The sequence below is a fragment of the Lycorma delicatula genome, chromosome 1, assembly GCF_047948215.1.
Source record: "Lycorma delicatula isolate Av1 chromosome 1, ASM4794821v1, whole genome shotgun sequence".
Classification (NCBI taxonomy): Eukaryota; Metazoa; Arthropoda; class Insecta; order Hemiptera; family Fulgoridae; genus Lycorma; species Lycorma delicatula.
Genome location: NC_134455.1, coordinates 3212132 through 3237320, shown reverse-complemented (window position 1 = coordinate 3237320; position 25189 = coordinate 3212132). Strand labels below are relative to the sequence as shown.

Below are 25189 nucleotides of genomic sequence, written 5' to 3'. Positions count from 1 at the left end.
TAGGATACCTTATGGATTTTCAAATATTTCTGAAGATAGAACACACTTTGAATAAAAGTCCATTATAAAAGTTCAGTTTCTTCCTCATTTAAATTGGGGTTTTCTTAGGGAGGTTGTGACTGTTTAAAATCTCATCAATCTCTCTGAGAGTAATCATTTGGTCCCAACGAATCTGATTACCAAGTTTTATAAATGTTTGGACAGTTTTCTCATAAAGAGACTCCTTTCTTTATCAGTATATTTTAAAGTAATATTACCTTGTAGGGTACAAATTCTGCAAAATTAAGGGCTATTGGTTTAATTTAATTGCTATATATCCTGTTTATTGCAAAAGGAAAAAAACTTTAAACAGTGTAGGAATCTTTTTCATCAATTGAGGTTTTGAGATTACATCATGTAAACCAACCAACTATGTCTGTATAATAGAATAGATTTGAAAAAAAAAACAATTTGCAGTAGTGAGAGTAGCAAGGAAGTGGATGCAAGACCAATTTTGTTGCTGAATTATCATTTAAACTTCTTGATGGCAGAATCACTAGATATTAAATATATATATATATACACATACAGAGTACATATACATACAGAGTATATGTATATACATATATATATATATATATATATATATATATATATATATATATATACACATACTGTATATATATATATACAGTATGTATATATATATATATATATATATATATACATACTGTATATATATATATACAGAGTGATCATAACTTATTCAACACATTTTAGGTGTTAATAAAACATTTATGTTCATAACACTTATTAACTTCAAACTGTTTCCACTTGTGCAACATTTGTGGTGTAAAATGTTTGGATGATATTCTGTTTCATACCTCACATTATGAAGAATATCTGCAGTTAATTCCATTAATTACACCTTGGAGGATTTTTCTTTTGATTCACTAATGTTGACAATCTTCGTTGTGTATACCCTCTCTTTCACAAACCTCCAAAGAAAGAAATCAAGTGGCATAACATCAAAGGATTGAGGTGGCCAGAGAATTGGTCCATCACGGCCAATCTAGTGTTGAGGAAATGGTTCATGTAGGTAGTCCCTACCATGTAAACTCCAGTATGGTGGTGCACCACCTTGTTGGAAGTAAACATTGGGTTGTGGATATTAAGTTTGTGGTACTACACTCCTTTGTAACATGTCTAGATAAATAGCACTAGTAACCATTAGCTTGACGAAGAAGAATGGTTTGATCACTTCATAAACAATCAATGCACACCGAACGTCACAAAATGACGTTTGGTGTGCAAACACAACAATCATGTTGTATTTGTCAAACAACATGAGGGTTCTTGCTACCTCAAATCTGGCAGTTGTGAATGTTAACATGACTAAAAACATGAATGGTTATTTCATCAGAGAAGATTACATTTTATAAAGTACTATCATTGTTCATTTTATCAGGAATCCCCACAGCAAAATTGTAATGGCGTGGTTAATAGGTTTCTTCATTTGCTTACACCAATGAATTTGTATGCATGAAGTTTTAGGTACTTGTGAAGAACCTTCATAATTGTTGATTGCTGTATTCCAAAGTTCTAAACTCGCACAAGTCAATTTGCCAAAATTTCTCTGAAAAGTTTCTCTTGCTCCACAACTTCTACAGAGAGGGAGATGTGCCAGCATCTTTTTTGTACATTACACTTCCTGTATCCTTAAACTGCTGATACCAATGTTTAATTGGTATCTTTATTAGGAGGATCATGATTGTGCTCTAAACGAAAAGTCTATGATCAATATTAACAGATCCGCTTTCATAAAACCATAGTACACGCATTGCTTCCTCCTGCACAGTAGCCATTGCTCAGCTGACAATCTCCCTATCATTACATCAGGCCAGCAGGTTCATTCAAGGCCATCAGTAACTCTATATCTACACTAATGTTTCAAAAAATCAATACATACTCTATTACTTTGTTCATTTTTTATTAGTCTCTAAAATACGCTGAATAATTTATGTTTGCCTTATATATTAATGAATCTTTGCTAGTTGTGCTGAATGTGGATAAAGTAAGATCAGCCTCATGTAAGCTATTTGATTCCTTGCAATTAAATATCTGTCTTGTTTTGATAATATTTAATATTGATAAAACTGTTACTGGTTTTAGTGTTAAAATGGTACATAATTTCTTTTGCCACCAATTTTTGCGTACACATCATCTGTGATGCAATTGATATTAGCCAGTTACAAATATCAATTACGTTTATGGTTGTCTAAAGGAAGACTCATGTCAGTTCCAAATCTGCCTTTGATTAAGAAATTTACAAACCTGTATCAATAATTTAAAATCATTTTTGATCATTATTTACTAGAATAAACATATACTTTTATTCATTTTTTTTTTTTTAATTTAGCTCTGTTTAAAAAAAAGTTAATCCCATCCCTTATAACCTGATGGTTCCACAAGACCTGAATCTCTGGCAGTAAAATCTTAAGAATTGAAATTTAAGAAGTAAACAGCCAAAGTTACTTTGGGTTTGGCTGTTTGACCAGTTCCTGTTAAAGCAATTCCAATTAACTTCCAGTTAAATTCATGTTAAAATAATTCCATTTTCTGTTCCAAAGTTAATGTTGAGTGCAGTTTCATTGAATGCTCTGGACATTTATTAGCCAAAATTAACTTTTCTTTTAACTCAGGAAATGATAGTTTGTTTAGTAATTGACAAAAAATACTAATTTCTAAAATCAGAAATCAATTAATTCTGCAAAAGCTGATTCCTTCTTTTGTGAACAGCTATTTACCTTTTTTATTAATTCTGTTTTTTTAATTTGACCCGCTGTGGACAATGAGAAATAACTCATCACATATTCTTTTATTGTTCTATTTTCTTCCAGAACTTTATCATTATCTCAATTTGTTTTATACTTTTTTCATCTGTCTACATATATACTGATTTCTTTGGGTTTCTCTTGGAACCCTATAATTATTTACTTTTTTTAAGTTTTTGTACACAATACTTATTAATTTTTATTTCCATTTCTTCCGGGTCTTGTTTAACTTCTGTTATTCATTTCCTTGTTGAAATAGTCAAATGTGTTGCTGAATAAATTCTCATCAAGTCTCATTTCCTCATCACATCTGATAATTTCTATGTTTCCTTGTAGAGTTAGTTGTTTTTCCTCAGCTTCCATACATCTCCAATCTTTCTTGATCCTTGGATTTCAGGATCTTTCTTTCTTTCTCCATTTCTTGCAGTTCACTTACCTTATTCAAAGTTAGACATTCAATTGTGTAGAGACTTTCAGGTTAGGTCACAGTGTTGCAATGTTAAATTTTGGGTCTTATTCAGATAACTTTTTGTTGTAGACAACTTTAGCTTAACACATTAGTAACATTTTTGATCTTACTTTTTTACCTTTTTGTAAAAACTGGGTTATATGATTTTATCTAAATGAATCTTTCAACCCTTTTAATTTTCCTCTGTTTTGTTTCCTGAGTTTCTAGAGTTCATTCTAAACTCTTTTTTTTTCATAAATATTTACAGTCCTGCTGTTTACATTATCTCTTTTAATATTTCCACTTGAATTTTTGCTGGTGTCAGAAAACTGTCTGCAAACACTAAGCAGTCAAATTGTCCTTTATGTAAGCCAGTCTTACATGTTTCACTCCCAGTATTTTTAATTTTTTTCTTCATACCCATGTAATCTTCTCAAGCAGACCATTTTAAAAAAAGCATTGATGAGAGTCCTCACCTTGTTTCACCCCTGTTTTAATTTTAAATGACCCTGAGATTTCTCTAGGATCAAATATTGGATTTAGTTTCTGATTTGTTTTATGATGATTTCCATTATTTTTCTATCAACCCCAAAATTCCTTTGGCATGTTTCCCTGTTAATCAAGTCATATGCTTTTTTGTAATTCAGAAGCATTAATGCCAGGTTTCTCCTCTTCATATGGAAATCTGTAATTATTAGTTTCAAACATAAATGTTTTGCCCATGACCTTCCTTTTCTGAATTTCTCTTGATATTTTCCAGTCTGTGGTTTGATCTATTGTTCAGTCTATTCTAAAGAGCTTTGGAGAGAACCTTACAAGTCACTGATAACAGTGTAGTTCTGCGTAGCACCTTCTTCCTGTCTCCTTTATCATGTATTGGATTAATCAATATATCTATAAATCAATTTTGTATATATTTTTTTTAAATTTATGTTAAAATTCAAAGCCTTTTTAAAATAGTTTTTTCTGGTATTCTTTCTTTTTTACTAGTCTTGTGTTAACTATTAAGATGTTCATATCATGAGTAACTGTAAGAAGTTCCCTGATAAGCTAGGTATCAAACCCAGGATCTTTGATGAAGCAGACTAGCATTCTATCCTACCAAGGCATTCTACAAGTCAATTTAATTATTCTTGCAAGAAAACAAACTTTATCATATCTGCATTTGCAAATAAATTCTCAAAATTCTGTTTTTCATGAGTTTTCAATCATCTTATAAAATAAACTGTTCCTTTGCATGACTCATTCACCTAGTAACTGGGACATATATGGATAGGTATTAATTATTTTTAACTTCATTTACTTTTGCCATAACAAACATTATATGAATTTTCCATAAATCTTGATCTAAATAAAAAATTGTTTTATTCTCTGATCTATTTTGGATTTAGAACATTACATCTTAGACCAGATCATATTCTGTAAGAAGTAACTATAGGTAGTCTGAAAATACAATTTAGATATAACTGCAAAATTAATTCAGGTTTTTGAATCACTTTAATTGAAATTTCTGAGTTAATTTATCATTTTACAGATGGACAGATAGATTGAAACAGTTAAGATTTTGTATCCTGCAAGAGATTATTAGTTTTATGTGCAGTCACTTTATCAGCATTTTAATTTTCAGATTTTTTGTTATTAAAGTTTGTTAACTTAATTTGTCTATAGTTAAGTGATTGTGGTTTCATAAAAACTGTTCCTTCTGCTTTAACAATTTTGTGGTAATGAAGTTAAACTTGATGTTGAGCAATAGGTTCATTCATTTACATTATTTGCAATTATTTTCAGTAACTTATTCTTTAAATTTCAGCACGAAGAAAAATTAAGTTCACATGAATTTGGTCTATGCAGCATACATAAAAATAAAATATAAATAGCAAGGAATAGATATAACAATAACAATATAATTTCCCTTATGCATCTGTAAAAAAAAATATGTGTTCAAAACTACACAGAAACAATCTGTATTCATATCAAGTCTTTGTTCAAAAACTGAAATTTAGCATGATTGGTGGTAATGTAGTGTACCACTGGTATTAATAAATGGAGCAGCTAGGACTGGTTGTTCCAGCCATTTTACTGATGTCCAGAAAAGATTAATGATATTGCGTAATTTTAAAATTTATGATCTTTGATTTTATATAAATTAATGTGTTCATATTTTTTTTTAATTTTGTTATTTAAAAAATGTAATATCAAATGATACTGATGTTACAGGCTGTAAAAAATATTAATAGATATGGTGGAATTCTTCTGGAAAAAGCTCCCAAAGAAACAACTCAGTTTTTAAAAAGGTTATGTACAGATTATAAACCTTCAGTTGAACAGGTAACTAAAAGTATTTTTGTTGGTTTAATTTTTACTATTAAGTTATTCTTAATCCTGCTGCCAAATTTTTTTGACAAAATAGATGTAATACTGATTAAGGTATCGTTGTATGCTGTATTTTTTAATCACAAAAACTTCTCATTTGTATTTACCTTTCTTACTCAACTAATTACTGCAGTATGTTATTTCATGCCAAAAATATTTAGTTTTATGGGCGGTCACTGTACCAGCTTTTTGCAATTTGTTATGAAGATAAAAATTTGAAGAAAATAGGAAATATCTAATTAATTTGGTTAATGCCTACTCGTAAATTTCAGTTTCAACATTTTCTTACAAAGAGTTAAAGAAATAGAAATCATCTATTTTAAAATTTATTTTAGTTATAATCAGTTAGTTTATATGAATGTTTATTTATTATAATCTAAATTTATCAGATTTTTCTAGATAAGTTGTATTTAAAATGGTGCATCAAAAAATTAGATACAACTTTGTTTTGAAAAATACTGTTGCTTTGAATTGAGTTTTAAGCTATGATACTCAGGTCTTATTTATTGAAAATATCTGTTTATACTTGAACTTACATCCTCAAGTGTGTATGTGATTTTATTGATATGTATGGTATTTTTTATTTTATATTTGTATTTATTGATAGATATAACATTCTGACTGTTTTATAAATATGCAGATTGATAAATAATTATTACTTTATAGATATTGTTACTTTTTTGATAGAATACTGATTAATTTGATTTTTGAGCTTATAATATTTTTTAAAACAACAGTGCAGTTAGGTATTTTCTTTAAAGAAATTATCAGTAATACCTTATTTTATTGTTTTCAATTACATATAAATAACATTAGTACTGTTTTTTTTCTGTTTATGATTTCTTCCAATTCACTGCAGATTGATATAATTGTAAGAACTGATGTAGCAGAGGTAATTAAACATATTATAGAACATCTAATCAATTATTATTCCAGGAAAGATTCATTAATAATAAAACAAGAAATTACTGTATGAATCTAAAAACAAGTACATGTAGATATAACTGCAGCATTATGTCAGAATTTTACAGAACAATTTTATAATGTTTGATTTTTCACTTAATGTATTCTTTAAATAGATGCGGTGTGTTTTTACATAGCATAATAAAATTGTTTTGCTTATTGTAATGATGAAAATTAGTTTTTTTTGGAAGTTTATCTATTTTAATATACATTATATTTTTTAATATAGCATTAAAAAGAGTAAGCTAGCAGTATTAAGTGGTAATGAATATTCATTACCACTTAATACTAAATTTAAACACTAAAATTTATTTAGTGATTGTATATACAATCACATACGCTATGGTTTGAAAGTCTAGCTGCCAGCACCCATGTACATCCCCAGGTTGTGGATAGTGGACAAACTTCATCTAATGTGTAATTCATAGTGAATACTAACAATTTCTGAGTATGGTAGGATACTATGTAGCTGAGAACAATACAATCATGCATGCATAATGACTAAAAGATGCCACAAAGTCGACAAGCATTGATGATTATGTAGATTCAAGCTATTTATCCAAAGAGAGAGAATAAACTTCTTAAGATTTGCTAAAATTAGAAGAAATACATGAAATACATAGTATGAATTTATTGCTTGGAGAGAGAGTTGCTTTAAAAATAAATGAGATATAAAAGACTGATATAAACATAATGAAATGTAGCAGAAAGAAATGTAATGAAGAATTAAATAATTATAATAATAATAATAATTTTTTTAACAGAATAAATCCTTCACTTATTCCTATTTTTGATATATATCATTAGTGAATCTTTTTGCATTTGTTGGTTCGGAATGTTTGAACAGGTAAATAAATAAATCTTTATTTTGTTCCGTACATAAAAATACATTATGGATCATGTCATCATAAGATAAATTATAAGTATAAAAACCCAATTTTAAGATTTAAAATAGATGTGTTTAAAATCTATATTAATTATTTAAATACAAATATATTAAATAGTGTTAAGGTAAATAAATATATTCAGTTTAAAAAATTACGACAAAATAGTTCACATTTCAGTAGCTACTATTTAAAGTTATTTTGAGAACATATTTATGCACCTGTTGTGTACATAAATTGTACAGATAAATCATGTTTTTTTTTTTTTTTATTAGAATTTTTTTTTAATTTTTTAACAGAATAATATTGTTTCTATGAAAGAAAATCATTTAATTGTATTTTTAATATACTAGTGGGAAGATTTTATAAATGGTTAAACAGTTTATTAAAAATGGCAACGGAAGCATAATAAGTTCCTTTCTTGTAACCCATATTGTGTTGAGTTTTATAAAAACAGTTTTGTTGTCTGATTAGGTAAAGGTGGATATTATTATTTTATAAGAATAAGTGATCATCTTTTTTAGCAAATATTGGACATTCATAAATATAAACAGAAGGATAAGTTAACATATTTAATTTTTTTAAATATAGGTGTACATAATTCATACTTATGGATATCAGATAATAATCTGAGTTTATTTTTTTAAATTCATTCAAACTTTTAGAGGGAGCCTCAAGAGATGTCATATTTTACATGAGAAAATGTATATAGCCATAGCAAATACTTAATAATGATGAGAAGCTTAATGTTTTATTAAGCCGCTTTAGAGCAAAACAGTACAGCTTGATTTTGTTACAAGTGAAATCAGTTTGATCATACCATGGGACTTGTCACCTAATAAAACACCCAGAATTTGGTGTTTCTCTGTGGATGTTCTCTTTGTGGGTAAGAGAAATAATATCATTATTTTTAATAGGAATTCTACTCATACGATCAGCAATTTTATGTCTACCTGAGAAGCACAGTGTAATAGTTTTATCCATATTTAAAGGTAAATAGTTACAATCTATCCAGTGAATAATTTTTTGAGCTGCTATTGCACAATTTTCAATTCTTTTCAAATAATTTTCTTCAGATATAAATATAGTTGTGTCATATACTAACAGTATTAGGATGAATGGCTCAAGATTTTGAGACAGTTTATTAATAAACAATAAAAAAAACTAAGGGATTGAGAACACTTTCCTGAGGCTCTCTGTGTTCTACATCTTGAAGTAAAGACCCAAATTTTACATCTGCATCCTTATGAAAAATTGAAATTTCAATTACTTGATGGTAATGTATGACTTTAACCAGTTGTAAAAAAAACTCCCCAGATGTCATAGCTATTAAGTTTTTTTAATCAGTGTAACTAAAAAAATATGTAACTAAATCAGATCCTTTCCTGAGATCACAAAAAATTGAAAATGAAATCTTTTTGTTTAATGGAATTAAAAATATTTCTAGAAACTGGAAATGGCTGTCATTAGGCAGCTTTTTCCTAGAATATAAAAAACAGGCACAAGGATATAGAAATCAGTACAAATAACAAAATTCCTGCTAAATTTGAGTCTTCTACAAGGATTTCTATATCATAAAAAGGTTAAGTTGTATGCAAAGTTAATAATTACACTGAATATTTAGAATATAAAAAATGTAGTGAATTTCCTAAAAGTTTCAATTTTAAATGTAGTATAAAAATGTAAACTAATGCTATAGTTTTTATTTTAGTACATAAAAAGAAGTTTAAACATATTCCAAATTTGTACTAAATACAAGTTGATTCTGCTAGTAATATATCACTAAATCCTTTGGATGCCAGATCATTCTGCAATAAAAACATATGACATACTTCTACAAACTTTAAGTGTGATTTTACCTTCTTTTCTAAAAGCAGTTTGCCTACATCTCAAAAACATGTTCTGCCCTAATAAAATTAAAGACAGTTTCATGCAAACTTATAACAAAGTATTTTATGCTTGAAAAATATGAATAAACTGGTTTAATTATGGGATGTTTCATAACTTTTCTGTAAATTTCATTTTTATTATTATCTTAAATTTTACAAAAGTTGTTAAAGAAATCAACTTCTTGATGCACGTAAGATACAAATAATATATTTTATAAACTAGAAATCACATCTTTTATTTAATATATTTGTATATTTAATTACTTTAGAGAAAAGCCATGTTTTGTGTACATCATTTTTTCATAAGAAAGCCATTGTTTGTCTATTTATTAAAATATACTTATTAAAATGGCTGAGTATTAAACATGCTTTTAACAAAGAAGATAAGAGTGAATGAAATTTCAAGAAACATGACGAATGAAATTGCATTATTTTGAAAAAATTCAAGTTGTCAATTATTTTTCTTGTTATAAACTAAATGAACTAATCACTGTTTTACAAATAATGTTAATTGTAAGTAATTTTTTTTTTTGTGTAGAACATAAATAATGAATTAAACCCTGGAACTGCAGGCAATTCTGCTCCTCCTGAAAACTTTATACATCTCTTTGTAAATAATTCAGAATCTCTAGTTGACTTTTTGGAGCACTTGGTTCAGGTATATATATATTTTTTTAAATTTATTAAATCTACATATAAATATCTTTCACTTAAATATTAATAAGTCCAAAATCTTATATATTTTTTAAAAATCAAAAGAATACAGGAAAAAACAAATACTACAGTAAAACAATCTTGGTATAAATGCTGAATGATAATGGTTCTAATTTTTCACAAAGTGAAAGAATTTGATTAACCCAAAATAATCTTTGAAATCATTTTTACCTAAATTATAGCAAGTAATCTCTAAATACTATTATGATTTGTTATCAATTTATCCTACTGTTATACCAATATTACAAACTGCTTTTTTTCTTTATCGTACTTAAGGTTGCTCTTGTGTTGTAAACAGCCTGGTGACAATATAGTATAATTTTTTTTTTTTTTAATTGCTATTAACTACAGTCCCATAAATGTGAGGAAAACAAGGTAAGTATTTAATACCCTCTTTCTGTTGAAAGTAATTATTATATCTCAAAAAAAAAGTTATTCTTGAAAAATTGTTTGAGATTTCTTAATCTAGTAAAATGAATTGTTTTTCCTTAAGAATTTATAAGATTATAAAAAGAGGATATAAGTATAATTTTGTTATTAAATTCATACCACTTAAACATATTATCTTTTTTCTGTTGAATTTCTTGCAGCCCAAATGAGTGTAAATGGTTATTGTCATTCCTTCTTAATTAAATAAACATGAATGATAAGCAATTTCAATGATAACATATTTCTTTTTTATCAAATTTTATAAGAAAAGTACAGTATTAATTTCAATGCAATTTCAATGATAACATATTTCTTTTTTATCAAATTTTATAAGAAAAGTACAGTATTAATTTCAATGCAATTTCAATGATAACATATTTCTTTTTTATCAAATTTTATAAGAAAAGTACAGTATTAATTTCAATGCAATTTCAATGATAACATATTTCTTTTTTATCAAATTTTATAAGAAAAGTACAGTATTACTTTAAGTTGCATAGTGGTAGTAGGGGGGAGGGGAGTGAAATGAATTTTTTAATGTTTTGGGGTATGAGGAGTATGAAAATACCATTCACTAAAATTGTGGTCTACTAATATTTATTTACAGGTCTATGTATAAACTTTTGGGCTCGAAACTCTCCAAAATTACTAGACTAAATACTAATTTTTATAGTAAAAAAATGTTACTTTTAATTTTAATTTAATTCTAATTTTAATTTTTATAGTAATTTTAATTTCATTGAAATTTATATATGCTATAGTAGTGTATCTAAAGTTGCGCATTTGAAAAGTTGATAGATTAATTGAGTTGTTCTTGAGTTATACTCAATTTAAGGGTAAAAAAATTTTCAGCAAGGCTAGTTAGAATCATAGTTCGTTATGATGCTGCAAGTTGGAACTTGAAAATAGAATAAAATAACAAAAAGTTGGTGTTTTGTTCAGAATTGCACAAGATTTTTTAAAAATTCTAAATATTTTATATATAGAGAATCTTACATTATACGACTTTAGAAAAAAAAATAATTTGGCATATTTTTGTTATATAATTTGTGTTTTAGAATTCTAACAAATGGGGTACACTTATCTACAATACACTGATTGAACATTACCTACAGATCTGGTATAAATTAAGCGATACAATGAATCGATTACAATATGAACAGAAAATTATGAGGTTACTTGAATCACCTGATTCCAATTGTGATAAACATCATGCTCTTATTTTGTGTCAAGCTGTCAATTTCCGTGCAGGGCTCCTATATCTTTATGAGGAGAATAAAATGTAAGTATTTCCTTAAAAATTCTATTATTGCCCTAGAAGTTTATGTAAAAATATACCTGTTTTAGAATTAAAGAAAAATATTTTTTTTAGTTTATTTGAAAAATAAGAAAATATTTTAAATAATTAACTTTATGAATTGTAAAGTACAGTTATTTTCTTGAGATGAGTTGAATAATGTAAATATGTCATCTACTACTGAAAACTTTTTTGTAGTTCTTTATTTTCAAGTTAAAAACTGTGTTAGAACTGCTAAAAAGTCTATAATATCAGACTTCTTAGTTTAGGTGTAGTGGTGTGTTACTTTTTAATTTTAAAGTCAACCAAAACAGTTTTAATATATATTGTTTGTAGCAAAGTTGTTAAACAAAAAATTAGCTTTGTACTCTATACATTTTTTTATTAAACCTGCACAATTATTATATAATTAATTCTCAAGGAATATATAAATTGTCTACAATAAGCATATGAGGAGGTACATAAAATATTTTGTAGTAATGCAAAACCATTTTCAGAAAAGCAATACATTTCAAGAAGTGTATATTATTATGGGATTTGCATCAGTGTATCATAACTTTGTACATTGAATTGAAACTGGAATTGGTGATAATGACATTCATAAATAGCCTGACATTGCAAACTGCTGATGTTTTACTGTACATGAAGAGTTTGATCACACTTCAGATGTATATGTTTCTTAACTGTGTGAACTAATCTATAAGATAGCTTCAAAATAATTATTAACTGCCTGAACTGAGTTAAACATTTCTGAGATTGAATAAAATTTTGTGCAAATGTATTATTCATCTTTTACATCCATCTTGAAAATCCCTGACAATACATGTACAATGATAACAAATGAGTTACAATGCTCTCATTTTTACATTTACCTCCATGCATTGTGGCACACTGATCACAACAAATACTAGTACCATATCAGATGCTAGTACTGCATCACATACTAAACGTGGTTAAAATTCATGGCCCCAGTTCAGAATATTACGGATACAATCTTATAGTAGATTTATTAACTACTTTACAGAATAATTAAGAATATATTTTTTTCATGACTGTGATTAGTTTTGTAAAGTGTTTAAAATGTCCCTAACTAATAATGTACTTATTTTTCTTTGTTTCAGGTACCAGCAAATATTACAATACCATTTATGTCAAAAAGATTACCAGAATGTGATTACTTGTTGCCGCAGATTTGGTAATCAAGATTCTAGTCTTTGGATTCAAGCACTTTGGGCCGGTGCTAGAAATCCAAATGTACCTCCATATCTTCTTAATGAAATACTTGGTGTTATAGGTACTATTATTAACTGTTATTAATACTTCTATATGTGGCTCAATAACCACAATATTAATAAACCAGCATAATTTTAATTAGTAGTCACTGAAATTGTCATAATGAGATACACTAGTGTGGCGAATGTCAATGGTCAACTGCAGATTTTTCAAAACATACTCTTTTGTCAACCTTATGTGGCAAATGCATTTTTCTGTAAAAAGAGATTGTCTTTCCACAGCTTCTTTTGCTATGAATATTTTTCCTAAAAAGCTCCTTTTACCAGTAACCATAAAATTAAAAAAAATAGTTTTTGAAATTTTTTAACTTTTAGATGATATCAGACACTTTCCTTATTATAAAAAAAAGTGTGATTTTGGTCATTCTTTTTCATTTCTTGTTTACATTAAATATTTAGCACTCACTTTACTGACATTTTTTGTATAATAACTAGCTACTCATAGTACCCAGCACATTTAACTGATTAAGTTTATCAATAATCATATTAGCTGAAATTTTCAAGTCTACAAAATAAGACTGCATAATCACAAATTTTAATATTTGATGATGTAAAAGGCCTCCCCAAATCTTAATGCATCGCCACTCTAAAACCATACAGAAAAGTAACACATACTTTTTCATCAATGAATGTTATAAACACTTCATCACAAACTGTTTTTATTATATTTGCATGTATTTACATTGGAGTTTACTTCTGGTTGAATAAAACTTTATTCATGTATTCTCCAGAGTTAAAAACTTGAAAATTTTATCCATTTCATTAGCATGATTCCATAAAAAATCTGAAGAAAAAAATAGAGAAATTGTTTTTTTTTTAAGTCACCAGTCAGTTGATTTGATGAAATTCTCAATTCTATTCTAATTTTGTAACCTCAACATATTTTCTAATTTTACATGATCAACTATCTGTTTTATATTTCCCAATCTTGTTTTCTATCACCACTATCTGTCACTGTCACCAAACTAAGCTTAGATATCTTAATATTCTTTTTCTTTCTGCTTTTCCTATGTCCATATTCACAACTATAAGTGCTACTACTTTCTACAATAATAATTTCAAGAATCTCTTTCTAATTCATAGATATATATTTGACTCGCAGGCTTCTTTTTTTCATAAAAGCTGTCTTTTCTTGTTCCAGTCTGCTTTTGATTTCTACTTCATTTTGGACTTCTTTTTAATGTTGCTTCATAAGTAGTAAGATTCTATGAGTTTGTATATTATATTCTGTTTTAATGTTTAATTTATTATCCTCCTTTCTGTCATATTTCATTATTTTTATTTTACTCTTATTTATCCTTAGCTTGAATTTCTCCCCTAGCAGTAATAAATCCATGCCATTCAGGCTTGTAACTCACCTTGGTTTTTGCCAAAAAAAAATTGTGAATTTTAACATAATTTTTTCCTTCTCAATTTTCATCTTTAATTCCTGAATTGTGTCTTCTAATTTCCAGAGTTGTTTAGTCCCCCAGAACTTTACAAATTTTGTCCATTTCTTTGGAATGAATACTTTTCAAAACATGCTTACAGTGTTAACCAAATAGTTTACTTTATCGGTCATTCTACAGAAGTGCTTGTTCACTCGCTCCTTTTTGAATCAGGACTTGCTTTTAGCCTCATCTTCTATTCTTATAACATGCTACCTGATTTTTGCTTAGTTTATATATGTTTTATTTCCCTATATTTCAATCCAATTTTCTTAAAAATATTAAACATTTTGTACAATTCTGTATTATCAAATGCCTTCTCAAGCTCTATAAATATAATGCAGATAGCGTTATTTGTTTAAGCCTGTCTTCTAAAGTTAGCCTGATGGCCAGAATGGCTTCTCTTGAACCCATACTCTTTCTCAAAATGAACTGTCTTCAAATACATTTTCTAACACACATTCTATTTACCTTAAACTATCTAAGTAAGCATTTTCAATGAATGACACGTTGAATTGATGGAGTAATTCTGAAATCAATCTCTATGTAAGTTTACAGCAGGCATTCATCTCCAATCATAGCTTGATGAATTCATGAATTTGTTACATACAAAAACTAACTATGTAAAGCTGACAGAAGAAAGTAATTTCATTAACAGTAACCTTGATCAATGGACTGAATTAAAATAAAATAACTGTGAATCATTAGAAAGAGAGCTATGAAATTGAAATCGTATTAGATTATGAAATAATGCACTGCTTTATATTATATAACTAAATTCAATGTGAGCTGGCAGACACATTTGTGTTACTGAAAATTCAAACAAGATAAGAGAAAAATAAAATTATTGTTTTTTATGTACATGAAATTTGTTTCAGTCATCAGTATTGTAAAATTAGCTCCCAAATGTATCTTCAAGTTATATGTTTTAAAACTATTAGTTTTAACTTTGTAATTTCATTTTTTATATTATCTCATACTTTTCAAAACATGGTTGTAGCATTAACCGAATAGGTTAGTCTATCGGTCATTCTGCCATTTTTATAGATCCTTATTTTAAATTAAATACAAAACAGAATTTCATATTTTTTTTTCATTAAAGCTTGATTATTTTTGGTTTTTTTAGAAAAAGAACGGTTACTATCACCGCTTGAAGTTGTAGATGCTGTATGCAGCTGGAAATCAGTGAAAATTAGTGATGTTAGATCATATTTAAATAGTGTATTACAAAGTGAATTGAAGACAGCTGATCATGAACAAGCACTTATTGAAAAATATACACAAGAAACTGCCAGAATAAGAGATGTTATAAAAAGTTTACAGAACTCGTATGTATTTCATTTTTTATTTTTATTTTGGTGTGGTGTTCAGTTTAAAACTTTTGTTATGTCTTCTTTATGTTTGTCCAAAATGAACCTCTTCGATTTATTTATTGTTAGAAAAAATGTATGAATCTTGAAATGTAATGTAATAACCTGATATTGTTGCATAACAAATACATTTATTTGCTGAAGGCATTATCCTTCAGATATTAGTGATTCAGGCTGTAAATTCAGTTATGGTAAAAATTGGCTTCAGCCTTAGTTAATTATTATTCTATTTTAATAATTTTAAGTAGTTATTAACTTCTAATTAAATGCTAGATATTTTTCATTTTAAGTGTCATATTGTGCCAATATATATTTTAACGTAAAAAAGATTCACTTTATTTAATGAGATATGGTAATTCTGTTTATGCAGTTAACTAGCTGCTCAATGAAACACTTTCTCATAAATGGAAGAACTAAAGATTTTAAAAATTATATTTATAATTGGAAATTGAATTATTGTATTTTATCACTATTATAACTTAAAAAAAAATTGTTAACTAATAATGAGTAGTATTGTGTTGCTAGTAATGGAAGTCAATGTTGAATTGAACAGTTGTAGCTTGAAGAATCTGTCCAGAATTGTTTTGTAGTTATTCTTTTCCTTTCGACAATAGTTACTTGATAACATTTGTTTCATCTGAACTGGTTTTAAATCCAGTGCATGGCAGGAAAACCATCATCTATTATTTTATTTAATCTTATTATATCAATGTATACCAAATGGTAGAAACATTTTTGCTTACAAATTTGAAATTGGAACAGAGTTTAACTTCATTTTGAAGTTAAAAAAAATATAAAACTAATTTTATAACATATTATTAATATTAATGAATTTCCATTGAACAACAACAGTTTGATTTATGATACCTTTGTTGTCACACCTTCATTATTCCATAAAAGTAAGTATAAAATGATAAAGTGTTATAATATTTTCTTAACTGAAGAACTTGTTTGTATTATTTGTGTAGTGCTAATCATATTTAGCGTATTGTAGTGTTGTTTTTAAAAATATAACAGAAAAATTTGATTAGTAAAGTTAATTACTACTTATTTGTATATTGCAAAATAGAATAATTTAATAATATATAATGTATAATTATTATATACTACATAATTATATATATAATTATAATATATAGGGTGTCCAGGCTAAAGATACCCAACATTTGGCAAGTCCTCATCAGGGTCTGATGAAATCAGATCTTTGCAGTGGTTTGTCTGTGTTTTTGAAAATAGTATGTATGCATATAGAAGCATTCTAAAGAAGTTAGCGAAAATGTAAAATATTGTTTAACGAAACTTGGAGGCAAAATTTATTTTGAATGTGTTACTGTTACTTTATTATCAAAATGAAGTTTGAAATGTTAGAATCAATATATGTGCATATGATGCAAGACGATTGATTACAAATCAACAGCTATTTAATGAGTTGTAGTTAGGGTGCTTATGAGGCTTAATATTTATGAAAGGGTCGGATAAAACATTGAATTAACAATATTTACTAGTTCTAGAGTTAATTTTACACTAAGTATGAAAATGATCTTTTATATCTGTTATACTGAAAAATGAGATATAAGTTTTTATATAATTAAGTAAAATTAATAAGTTTTCCAGTTATTTAATAAAATGTTACATTATAGTTTCACTTAAATGTAATTTATTTCTGTTTATTTTAACAGACCAGTCACATTTCAAGGATCTCGATGCAAAGCATGCAACAATCAGCTTGAACTTCCATCTGTTCATTTCTTATGTCAGCATTCCTTTCATCAACAGTAAGTAATTATTATTTAAATGAATTCTGTTGGTATTAAAAAATGACATATTTGGCTTTGTATTCTAGTGTTATATTCCTTATTTGAGCATATTATATAAATAGAGGGTATATAACAAACAAAGGATGAATATAAAACATCTGTTCAGCTGCAGATAACATTAATTTTTGATGTTATATAAGTATGATATTGTATTGATATGAACAGTGTTCTTTAATGATTGGACCATGACTGTAGTTTATATTTGCATAAAATAATTTCATTACAATTCTTTTGCCAAGTGGCTAACCAAAGTAAAATGTGGTATGCCATCAGACCAAGATTATATTTTGTATATGAGCATTTCAATTAATATGTTCCTTCCTTGTGAAGTACCATCATATATTTGTTTTCCATACGTAATGGGTGGGACTTGTAACGTAATCTAATTTCTTCCCATACAAAAACCCTGTTCTTGCAAAATAATTTTTTATCAATATCAGATTTTAGATGGAATTTCATTAAGATTTGGACTTATAAATCCTACTTGGTTATAAATTCATTTTTGTGAAATGTAAGAAGCAACTTCATAAAATTAATATTCTTAAACATGATCATTAAAAGATTTTTTTATAAATCTAGATATGTAAAAATGTAATATTACTAGATAATGTAATATTAAATTTTTTAAGATATTTTAAAAGATAAAAAAGCTATTATTTTAGCTAACTTTGTTCTTTAACTAAACAATTAATTGTACAATATATTCTCATTTTCAATTAAAAATAATTTTTTTATAAGCAACAACTGACTTTAATCTCTGAATATATATATACATATATATATACATTATTATATATTTATTATTACATTTATTTATTTATATTTATTATTCATTCACATAAATATTATTTTTTCAAACATTATAATACCACTACACCAGATAATTATTAACAAATAAATATTTAAATCCACCAGATGCAGTTCAATAAAATGTAAGAACATTCACTTATCTGTCTGTAGCACTTTCAGAGCTTTAACTCTATCATCAGGAGACCAATTTTAATAAGTACACATTATAAAAAAGTATTTAGTTACAGATATTTTTATTTTTTAAAACCACAATATACCATATTTATTTGAACACACTTTTTTCTTGGAATTTGAGAGAAAAAATAAGGGTGCGGGGCTTATTTGAAACATAGCCTTTGGCCAGGATAATTTATGTAAACGTTTTCTTAGAAGTACCTAAATTCAATCACATAAATATAGTTACATTAGGCTTTCGTTTATCAATACCAGATGCCGCTTATACAGAATACATCCTTAATTATTAACATCCTGTTCATATTATCGATAGAAACGAAGTTACAGTATTTTTATAAAACTGATTCATTCTGTATAGGCTGCATCCAGTTCTAATAACACTACAGATACAGTATCAGTTACTCATCGTTGTCTTGTCTATTCGCCATAGGCATTGTACTGTTTATGTATGTGGACGGTTATGTGCATTTTATCTGTTTAGTTTATCTTGTAAAGTTTAATACAGTGATTTATTTTAATTACGGCATTAAAATGAGTACAAAAGGATAGCGTCTACAATCTTTTACAGTAAATGAAAAACTGCGCGTTATACAAGAGGCTGAAAAAATTGGCAGGAAGAAAATTTGATATAGATGAAAGCTGCATTTGAGACTGGCACAGAAAAACTTCTGGAAGAAGAAACAACTTCTGGTGAAAGACACTGGTAATAAAAGGGCTTTTCGTGGCTTAAAACCAAAATACACAGACAGAGAAAAAATTGTATGACTGTTATGGAAAAAAGGAAATGCGGTTATGCTGTCATGACAGAAATATGTCAATCATATACTCGTGAAATCACTAAATCATTGAATAAAGTTGATTTTAAAGCAAGCCATGGATGGATAACATGATTTTTTGCACTAAATAATTTGTTGATAAGATGAAACGACCATTTCTCAACGACTTCCAGATGCTTATGAACAAAAAATATTACATTTTCACAAATACATAATAAATGTTAGAAAAGATAAAGGCTATTTGCCTTTTCAAATAGTAAACGCTGATCAAACCCCCGTATATTTTGAAATGCCATTTGACAAAAAAGGTAAAAAACCGTTACGATTTGCACTGGTGGTAATGAAAAACAAAGGTGTAGTGTTATGCTTTGCATTACTTCTGATGGATCAAAATTACCTTCGTACATTGTTTTTAGAAGAAAAACTCTTCCTACCGTACAGATAAATGGAGTTATTATCAGAGCACAGGAATCAGGTTGGATGGACGAAACCTTAATTTTTGATTGGATCAGGTGTGTATGACCAAGTGATCAGGAGGTTTACTTAATAAAAAAAATACCAGTATGCTAGTAATGGATAGTTATCGGGGGCATATGACTGATAAAGTGGAAGACATTTTAAAAAAGGGTATGACAGACCAAGTAATATTTCCAGGCGGATTGACATCTCTATTGCAACCACTAGATGTCTGCATTAATAAACCATTCAAATCTGCATTAAAACAACTCTACAGTAAATGGATGGCTGATGAAAATTTCTTTTTCACGCCTACAGGAAGAATCAAACCCCAGATTTTAACCAGATTTGTGTTTGGATAAAAGATGCTTGGGAAGGTATTTCCACGGAATTAGTAAGGAAAAGTTTTAAAAAACGTGAAATATCTAATGAACTTGATGGTAGTGAAGACGATCACCTTTGGCAGAGCGACGCGGAGACTACTGGTAAGTCTTCTACAGACATTGACAATGACAGTGATTAATCAAAAATAAAATCCCATATTAAAAAGTGTATTGAAATGATCCTTTTCAACGTGATACTTTCTTTTCGTTTTACTGGCCTTTCTTTTTCCTGTTTAGCCTCCGGTATCTACCGTTTAGATAATTCTTCAGAGGATGAATGAGGATGATATGTATGAGTGTAAATGAAGTGTAGTCTTCTACATTCTCAGTTCGACCATTCCTGAGATGTGTGGTTAATTGAAACCCAACCACCAAAGAACACCGGTATCCACGATCTAGTATTCAAATCCATGTAAAAATATCTGGCTTTACTAGGACTTGAACGCTGTAACTCTCGACTTCCAAATCAGCTGATTTGGGAAGATGCGTTAACCACTAGATAACCCGGTGGGTTTGTTTTACTGGCCTACTGATTCTGAACTAAATTACTTATGGTAATTAATTATTAATGTAATATTAATATTGTAATTTAAATGAATGAATTAAATGCTTTACTTTCTGAATATTTTCGTATTTACATATTTTTTTATCATATCTGTTGCACTTTAAAATACTCGTATATACTCAATTTTTATTTTTTTTATTTTTGCTAAAATCGATATATATAATATATCTATATATATATATATATATATATATATATATATATATATATATATATATATATATATATATATGGTATGATTAAAAATTGATCTGAATTTTTTTATTAAATTCTTTGTTTTAGAAATTTGTTAGACTGTGTCCTTAAATTTATTATCAACAATGTATTGTTTCGCTAAGTTATTATATTTTTTAACTGTAATGATAATGGTGTATTTGTTTTCTCTGATTTTACTACTAAAAGATTGTTTATATTTAGTTTTATTCTTAATTTGTTTACTAATAAATGGTTTATTAGTAAATTTAGTATTTTTAATTTTTTGGATATTGTAGCTGGTAACTTTTTGTAATTGTTCCTTATCTGTAGGATTCATTCTGATAGAATTTATTTCAGAATCTACAATAACATTATTGGTATAATAGTTATCTGGAATAAAATCCCATTCTAGACTATATCCTTTTGAACCGAATGCCCTTAAGTTAACTGAACTACCAAAAATTCTTAAATTAAACATCCCAATGCGACTTTAATCAGTTTTAAATGTGCCCCCTGTTATATTATATCCAAACTAATACATAGCATATTTAGGAATAAAATGAATCTACCTAATACTTGTAATATAAAAAATGGTTATGAATGGTAAATAAATAGCTTAAATGTAAATAAAAACACTAGAATGGTTAGTTCTGACATAAATAACATGTATTGTAAGCATACCTATAGACCATACGATAAAAATATTAAAAAATATCAACAAAACTATTTTGAATTTAATAACAGATATTACATGCACAAAAATACCATACTATGGGATTTGCACAGGGTTTTACTATGGGTTATGTCAGAAATATATTTACAGAATTTTGAGAGTAAATTAATACATCGCAGCATTCATATACATAAAATTTTAATATGGATATGCATGTTGATGATATTCTTATATACAACCCAGTAATAAACATTGAGAACATAATAGTAATAGACAAATTAAATTCTTATAATGAAAATTTAAAATTCACATTTGAAATAGATAGTAATAGAATGTTAAATGAATTAGATGTTAATATAAAAATAAATAAGGAAAGTCAAATTGAAAGATCAGTATGTAGAAAACCTACATCTAATAATATAACAATTCATAAAATATCAAATCATTCTTAATCTCATAAAATTAATACTATGAGTAGTATAACAATCAAATACACGCATAATAACAAAAAAAAGTTAAATTGTAAAATAAACATCATAAAATATATAGCAGTTGGAAATGCATGTGATACTACTTTAATTAGTAATATTTATAAAAAAAAACAGCAGCTCTAAAAATACTATTAAAAAATAACTAGTACAACCAATACATAAAAGAGTGAAAAATATATTTATACACTAATAATATCATTGAAAACATTACTAAAACTTAAAATTAAGAAATATTTAAACCAGCATACAAACCTAATAACCACAAAATAAAATATTTAAAAAACAAATATAATAATAATAATAATAATAATAATAATAATAATAATAATAATAATAATAATAATAATAATAATGAAATAAACAATTTGTGTGGATTTATAAAGTTAAATGTAATGATTGTAATGGTATTTATATAGGAAAAACAAATAGATCCTTTAAATTTTCTTCAAATATTTCTTGAACATTATAGAGATTACAAAAAAAATCTGATGTGGAAAACACATGACTTGCTTGTATGTCTATTAAATTACATTTACACTTTTTTTTTTTAAATGAAGAGTTCATAAAATTTTATTTTATTAAAAACTTATGATATTTTTTCACATACATTTTTTTGTTATTATTGAGTTATTATTCATCGTCCAAATATACAACATCAAAATTATATGCAAGATCCAAATATTTCATTAATTAAAATTTTATTTGGCTATAACTCTGGAACCAATGAAAATAAATACCACTTATGATACATCATTGAAGAGCTCTCAATGAGAACTTATTACTGCATTTAAGAAAAAGTCCAAAATCCAAATTCTTTTGGATGTTGGACTTTTGAACACTTTTGGTTTAGTCAATTGCAATCAAAAGGGGAGGTGCACAACTAGGTGTTACATCAGTCCCTAATCCAAAATTTCAACATCCTATGGCTAATCGTTTTTGAGTTATGTGAGATACATACATACATACATACATATGTATATACACATGTCACGCCAAAACTAGTCAAACTGGATTCAGGTATGGTCAAAATATGGATATTTCCACTGAAATCTGGAAACCAAGATTTTTAGCAGTCATAATAATTAAATTCATACAAGGAAGTAATAATAAATCAGGTTTATCTAATATGGCAGACCATCTAATAAACAATAAACATTCTATTTCTGATATTATCACAAATTTAGAAATATTAGAAATTAATAAAGATGACATTTCAATTTTATAAACAATCAGACAGTGTTTGAGGGAGATAGTCTTATAAAAATTGCAACAGATAGCAGCACTCGTGTAAATAATATGCAATTTTCATTATTTAAAAATTTTTAATATTCAATAACAGAATTATTTCAATCATGACTGAGACTGTGGGCTCCTGCAAAAGTACTTGCATGAAAAATTAAGGTAAAATATGTCTTATCTCAATATTCTGTAGTCGGTGGTTTATTTAATAAATTGAAATACATACCTGGTGTTTCATTCTAATTCCCCCAGAAAATTTTTTCATAAATTACGCGCAATACAGAAAAAGACCTAAACAAAAGTTACTAGGTCTGAAGGGGACACCTCATGGTGACATTGACTGTTATTTTTAACTGTAACACAGTTTTTTCAAATAGAATGACTCATTTTTGACCTCACCAAAGAAAAGAGCAGAAAATTTTAGTAATGTATCAGGAACACTTTCCCAACTGAGTGTTGCCATAACTTAGTAATACAGTAAGTCAGGACTACCACCTTCAAGTACACCCAAATTGAAGGAGGAAGGGAGTGAGTGTTAGATGAAATATCTAACCATCCCAAAAAAAAGTACAAGAGAGCTGGCCTTGGAGTTCAGTGTTAGTAATGTAACAGTTTGGAAGGTTTTGCATAAACAGCAACTCCATGCCTATCACTAACAGTGAGTACAAGCTATTTTACCTCAAGGTTATACTCTCTGTGTTCAGCTAAGCCAATGGCTTATCCAAAAATATACTAATCCAAATTTTTTGAATGATTTTTTTCTTTACCAATGAAGCTAAATTTACAAGATCAGCTATTCTCAACATTCAAATATGGTTACTTGAAAACCCTGATGCCATTTCAGAGAACTATCACCAATATCAGTTTTCTGTAAACATATGGGCTGTTACTCTGGTTGACCACTTTTTGTCTGTTTTTTATATGAAACGCCTCAATGATATTTACATTTCTTGATGACTGATCTGCCACTAAACATACACAACAAAATGTGGTTTATGCTGGATAGGGTTCCAGCTCCAGCTCATTGGAGATTACGTAAATGAATTATATCCAAAGAAATGGATTGGTCAAAGAGACCGAATGTCATGGTCTGCAAAGTCTCCTGATCTTAATCCTTGACTTTTTCTTATGGGACCATTTAAAGGCACTTGTAAATGACACCCCTGTGAATTCCAAAGAAGGATTGCACACAAAAATCCTAAATGGGATTGAGAGGATTTGTCACATTCTTTTATTAGTGTTTTATTATCTGATAAAATAATTTGTTCTTGTTAAATAAATTCTGATTGAAAAAAAATCCTTTTAATAACCAGCGTCTGTTCATTAAATGAAAAATGTGCATTGTAAATTTTTTTTCAATGATAATAATTTATTATAATAATAATGTTGTTTATTATTATAATATTTTCATAATTTCAATAATATTTTATTTTATTGTAATATTTTTTATTTTAAATTATTATATTTTATAATTTGGTAACATTAATAAAATTATTTCATTTGAGATCATGTCAAGTTATTTAATTTTATTCGGGAGGGAATTAAAACTGGTTTTATAAGCTAGACTACAATTACTTGCTTCAAGAATTTTTGCTATAACTTTGTTTTTATGAATGGATTTGAATAAATAAGGTGTAGTGTCATTTTCTCTGTTATAAAATGCTTAACATTTTTTGTAATAATATAACATTTAAATCAGTGGTTGCAAAGA

General features: G+C 27.3%; 1 protein-coding gene across 4 annotated transcripts in view; it reads left to right on the top strand.

Annotated features, from left to right (window-relative positions):
* The window catches only part of LOC142322279 (vacuolar protein sorting-associated protein 11 homolog), a 106520-nt gene that overhangs the window by 55438 nt on the left and 25893 nt on the right, over window positions 1–25189 (top strand). For all 4 annotated transcript variants that reach the window (XR_012755829.1, XR_012755836.1, XM_075361227.1 and 1 more), the window contains exons 12-17: window positions 5479–5589; window positions 9909–10028; window positions 11572–11795; window positions 12932–13104; window positions 15656–15857; window positions 17579–17674. Coding sequence is in view for 2 of the 4 variants with exons in the window: in XM_075361227.1 (XP_075217342.1) it covers window positions 5479–5589; window positions 9909–10028; window positions 11572–11795; window positions 12932–13104; window positions 15656–15857; window positions 17579–17674 (926 nt within the window). In the remaining 2 variants the exon portion in view is untranslated. The remainder of the gene's footprint in view (window positions 1–5478; window positions 5590–9908; window positions 10029–11571; window positions 11796–12931; window positions 13105–15655; window positions 15858–17578; window positions 17675–25189) is intronic.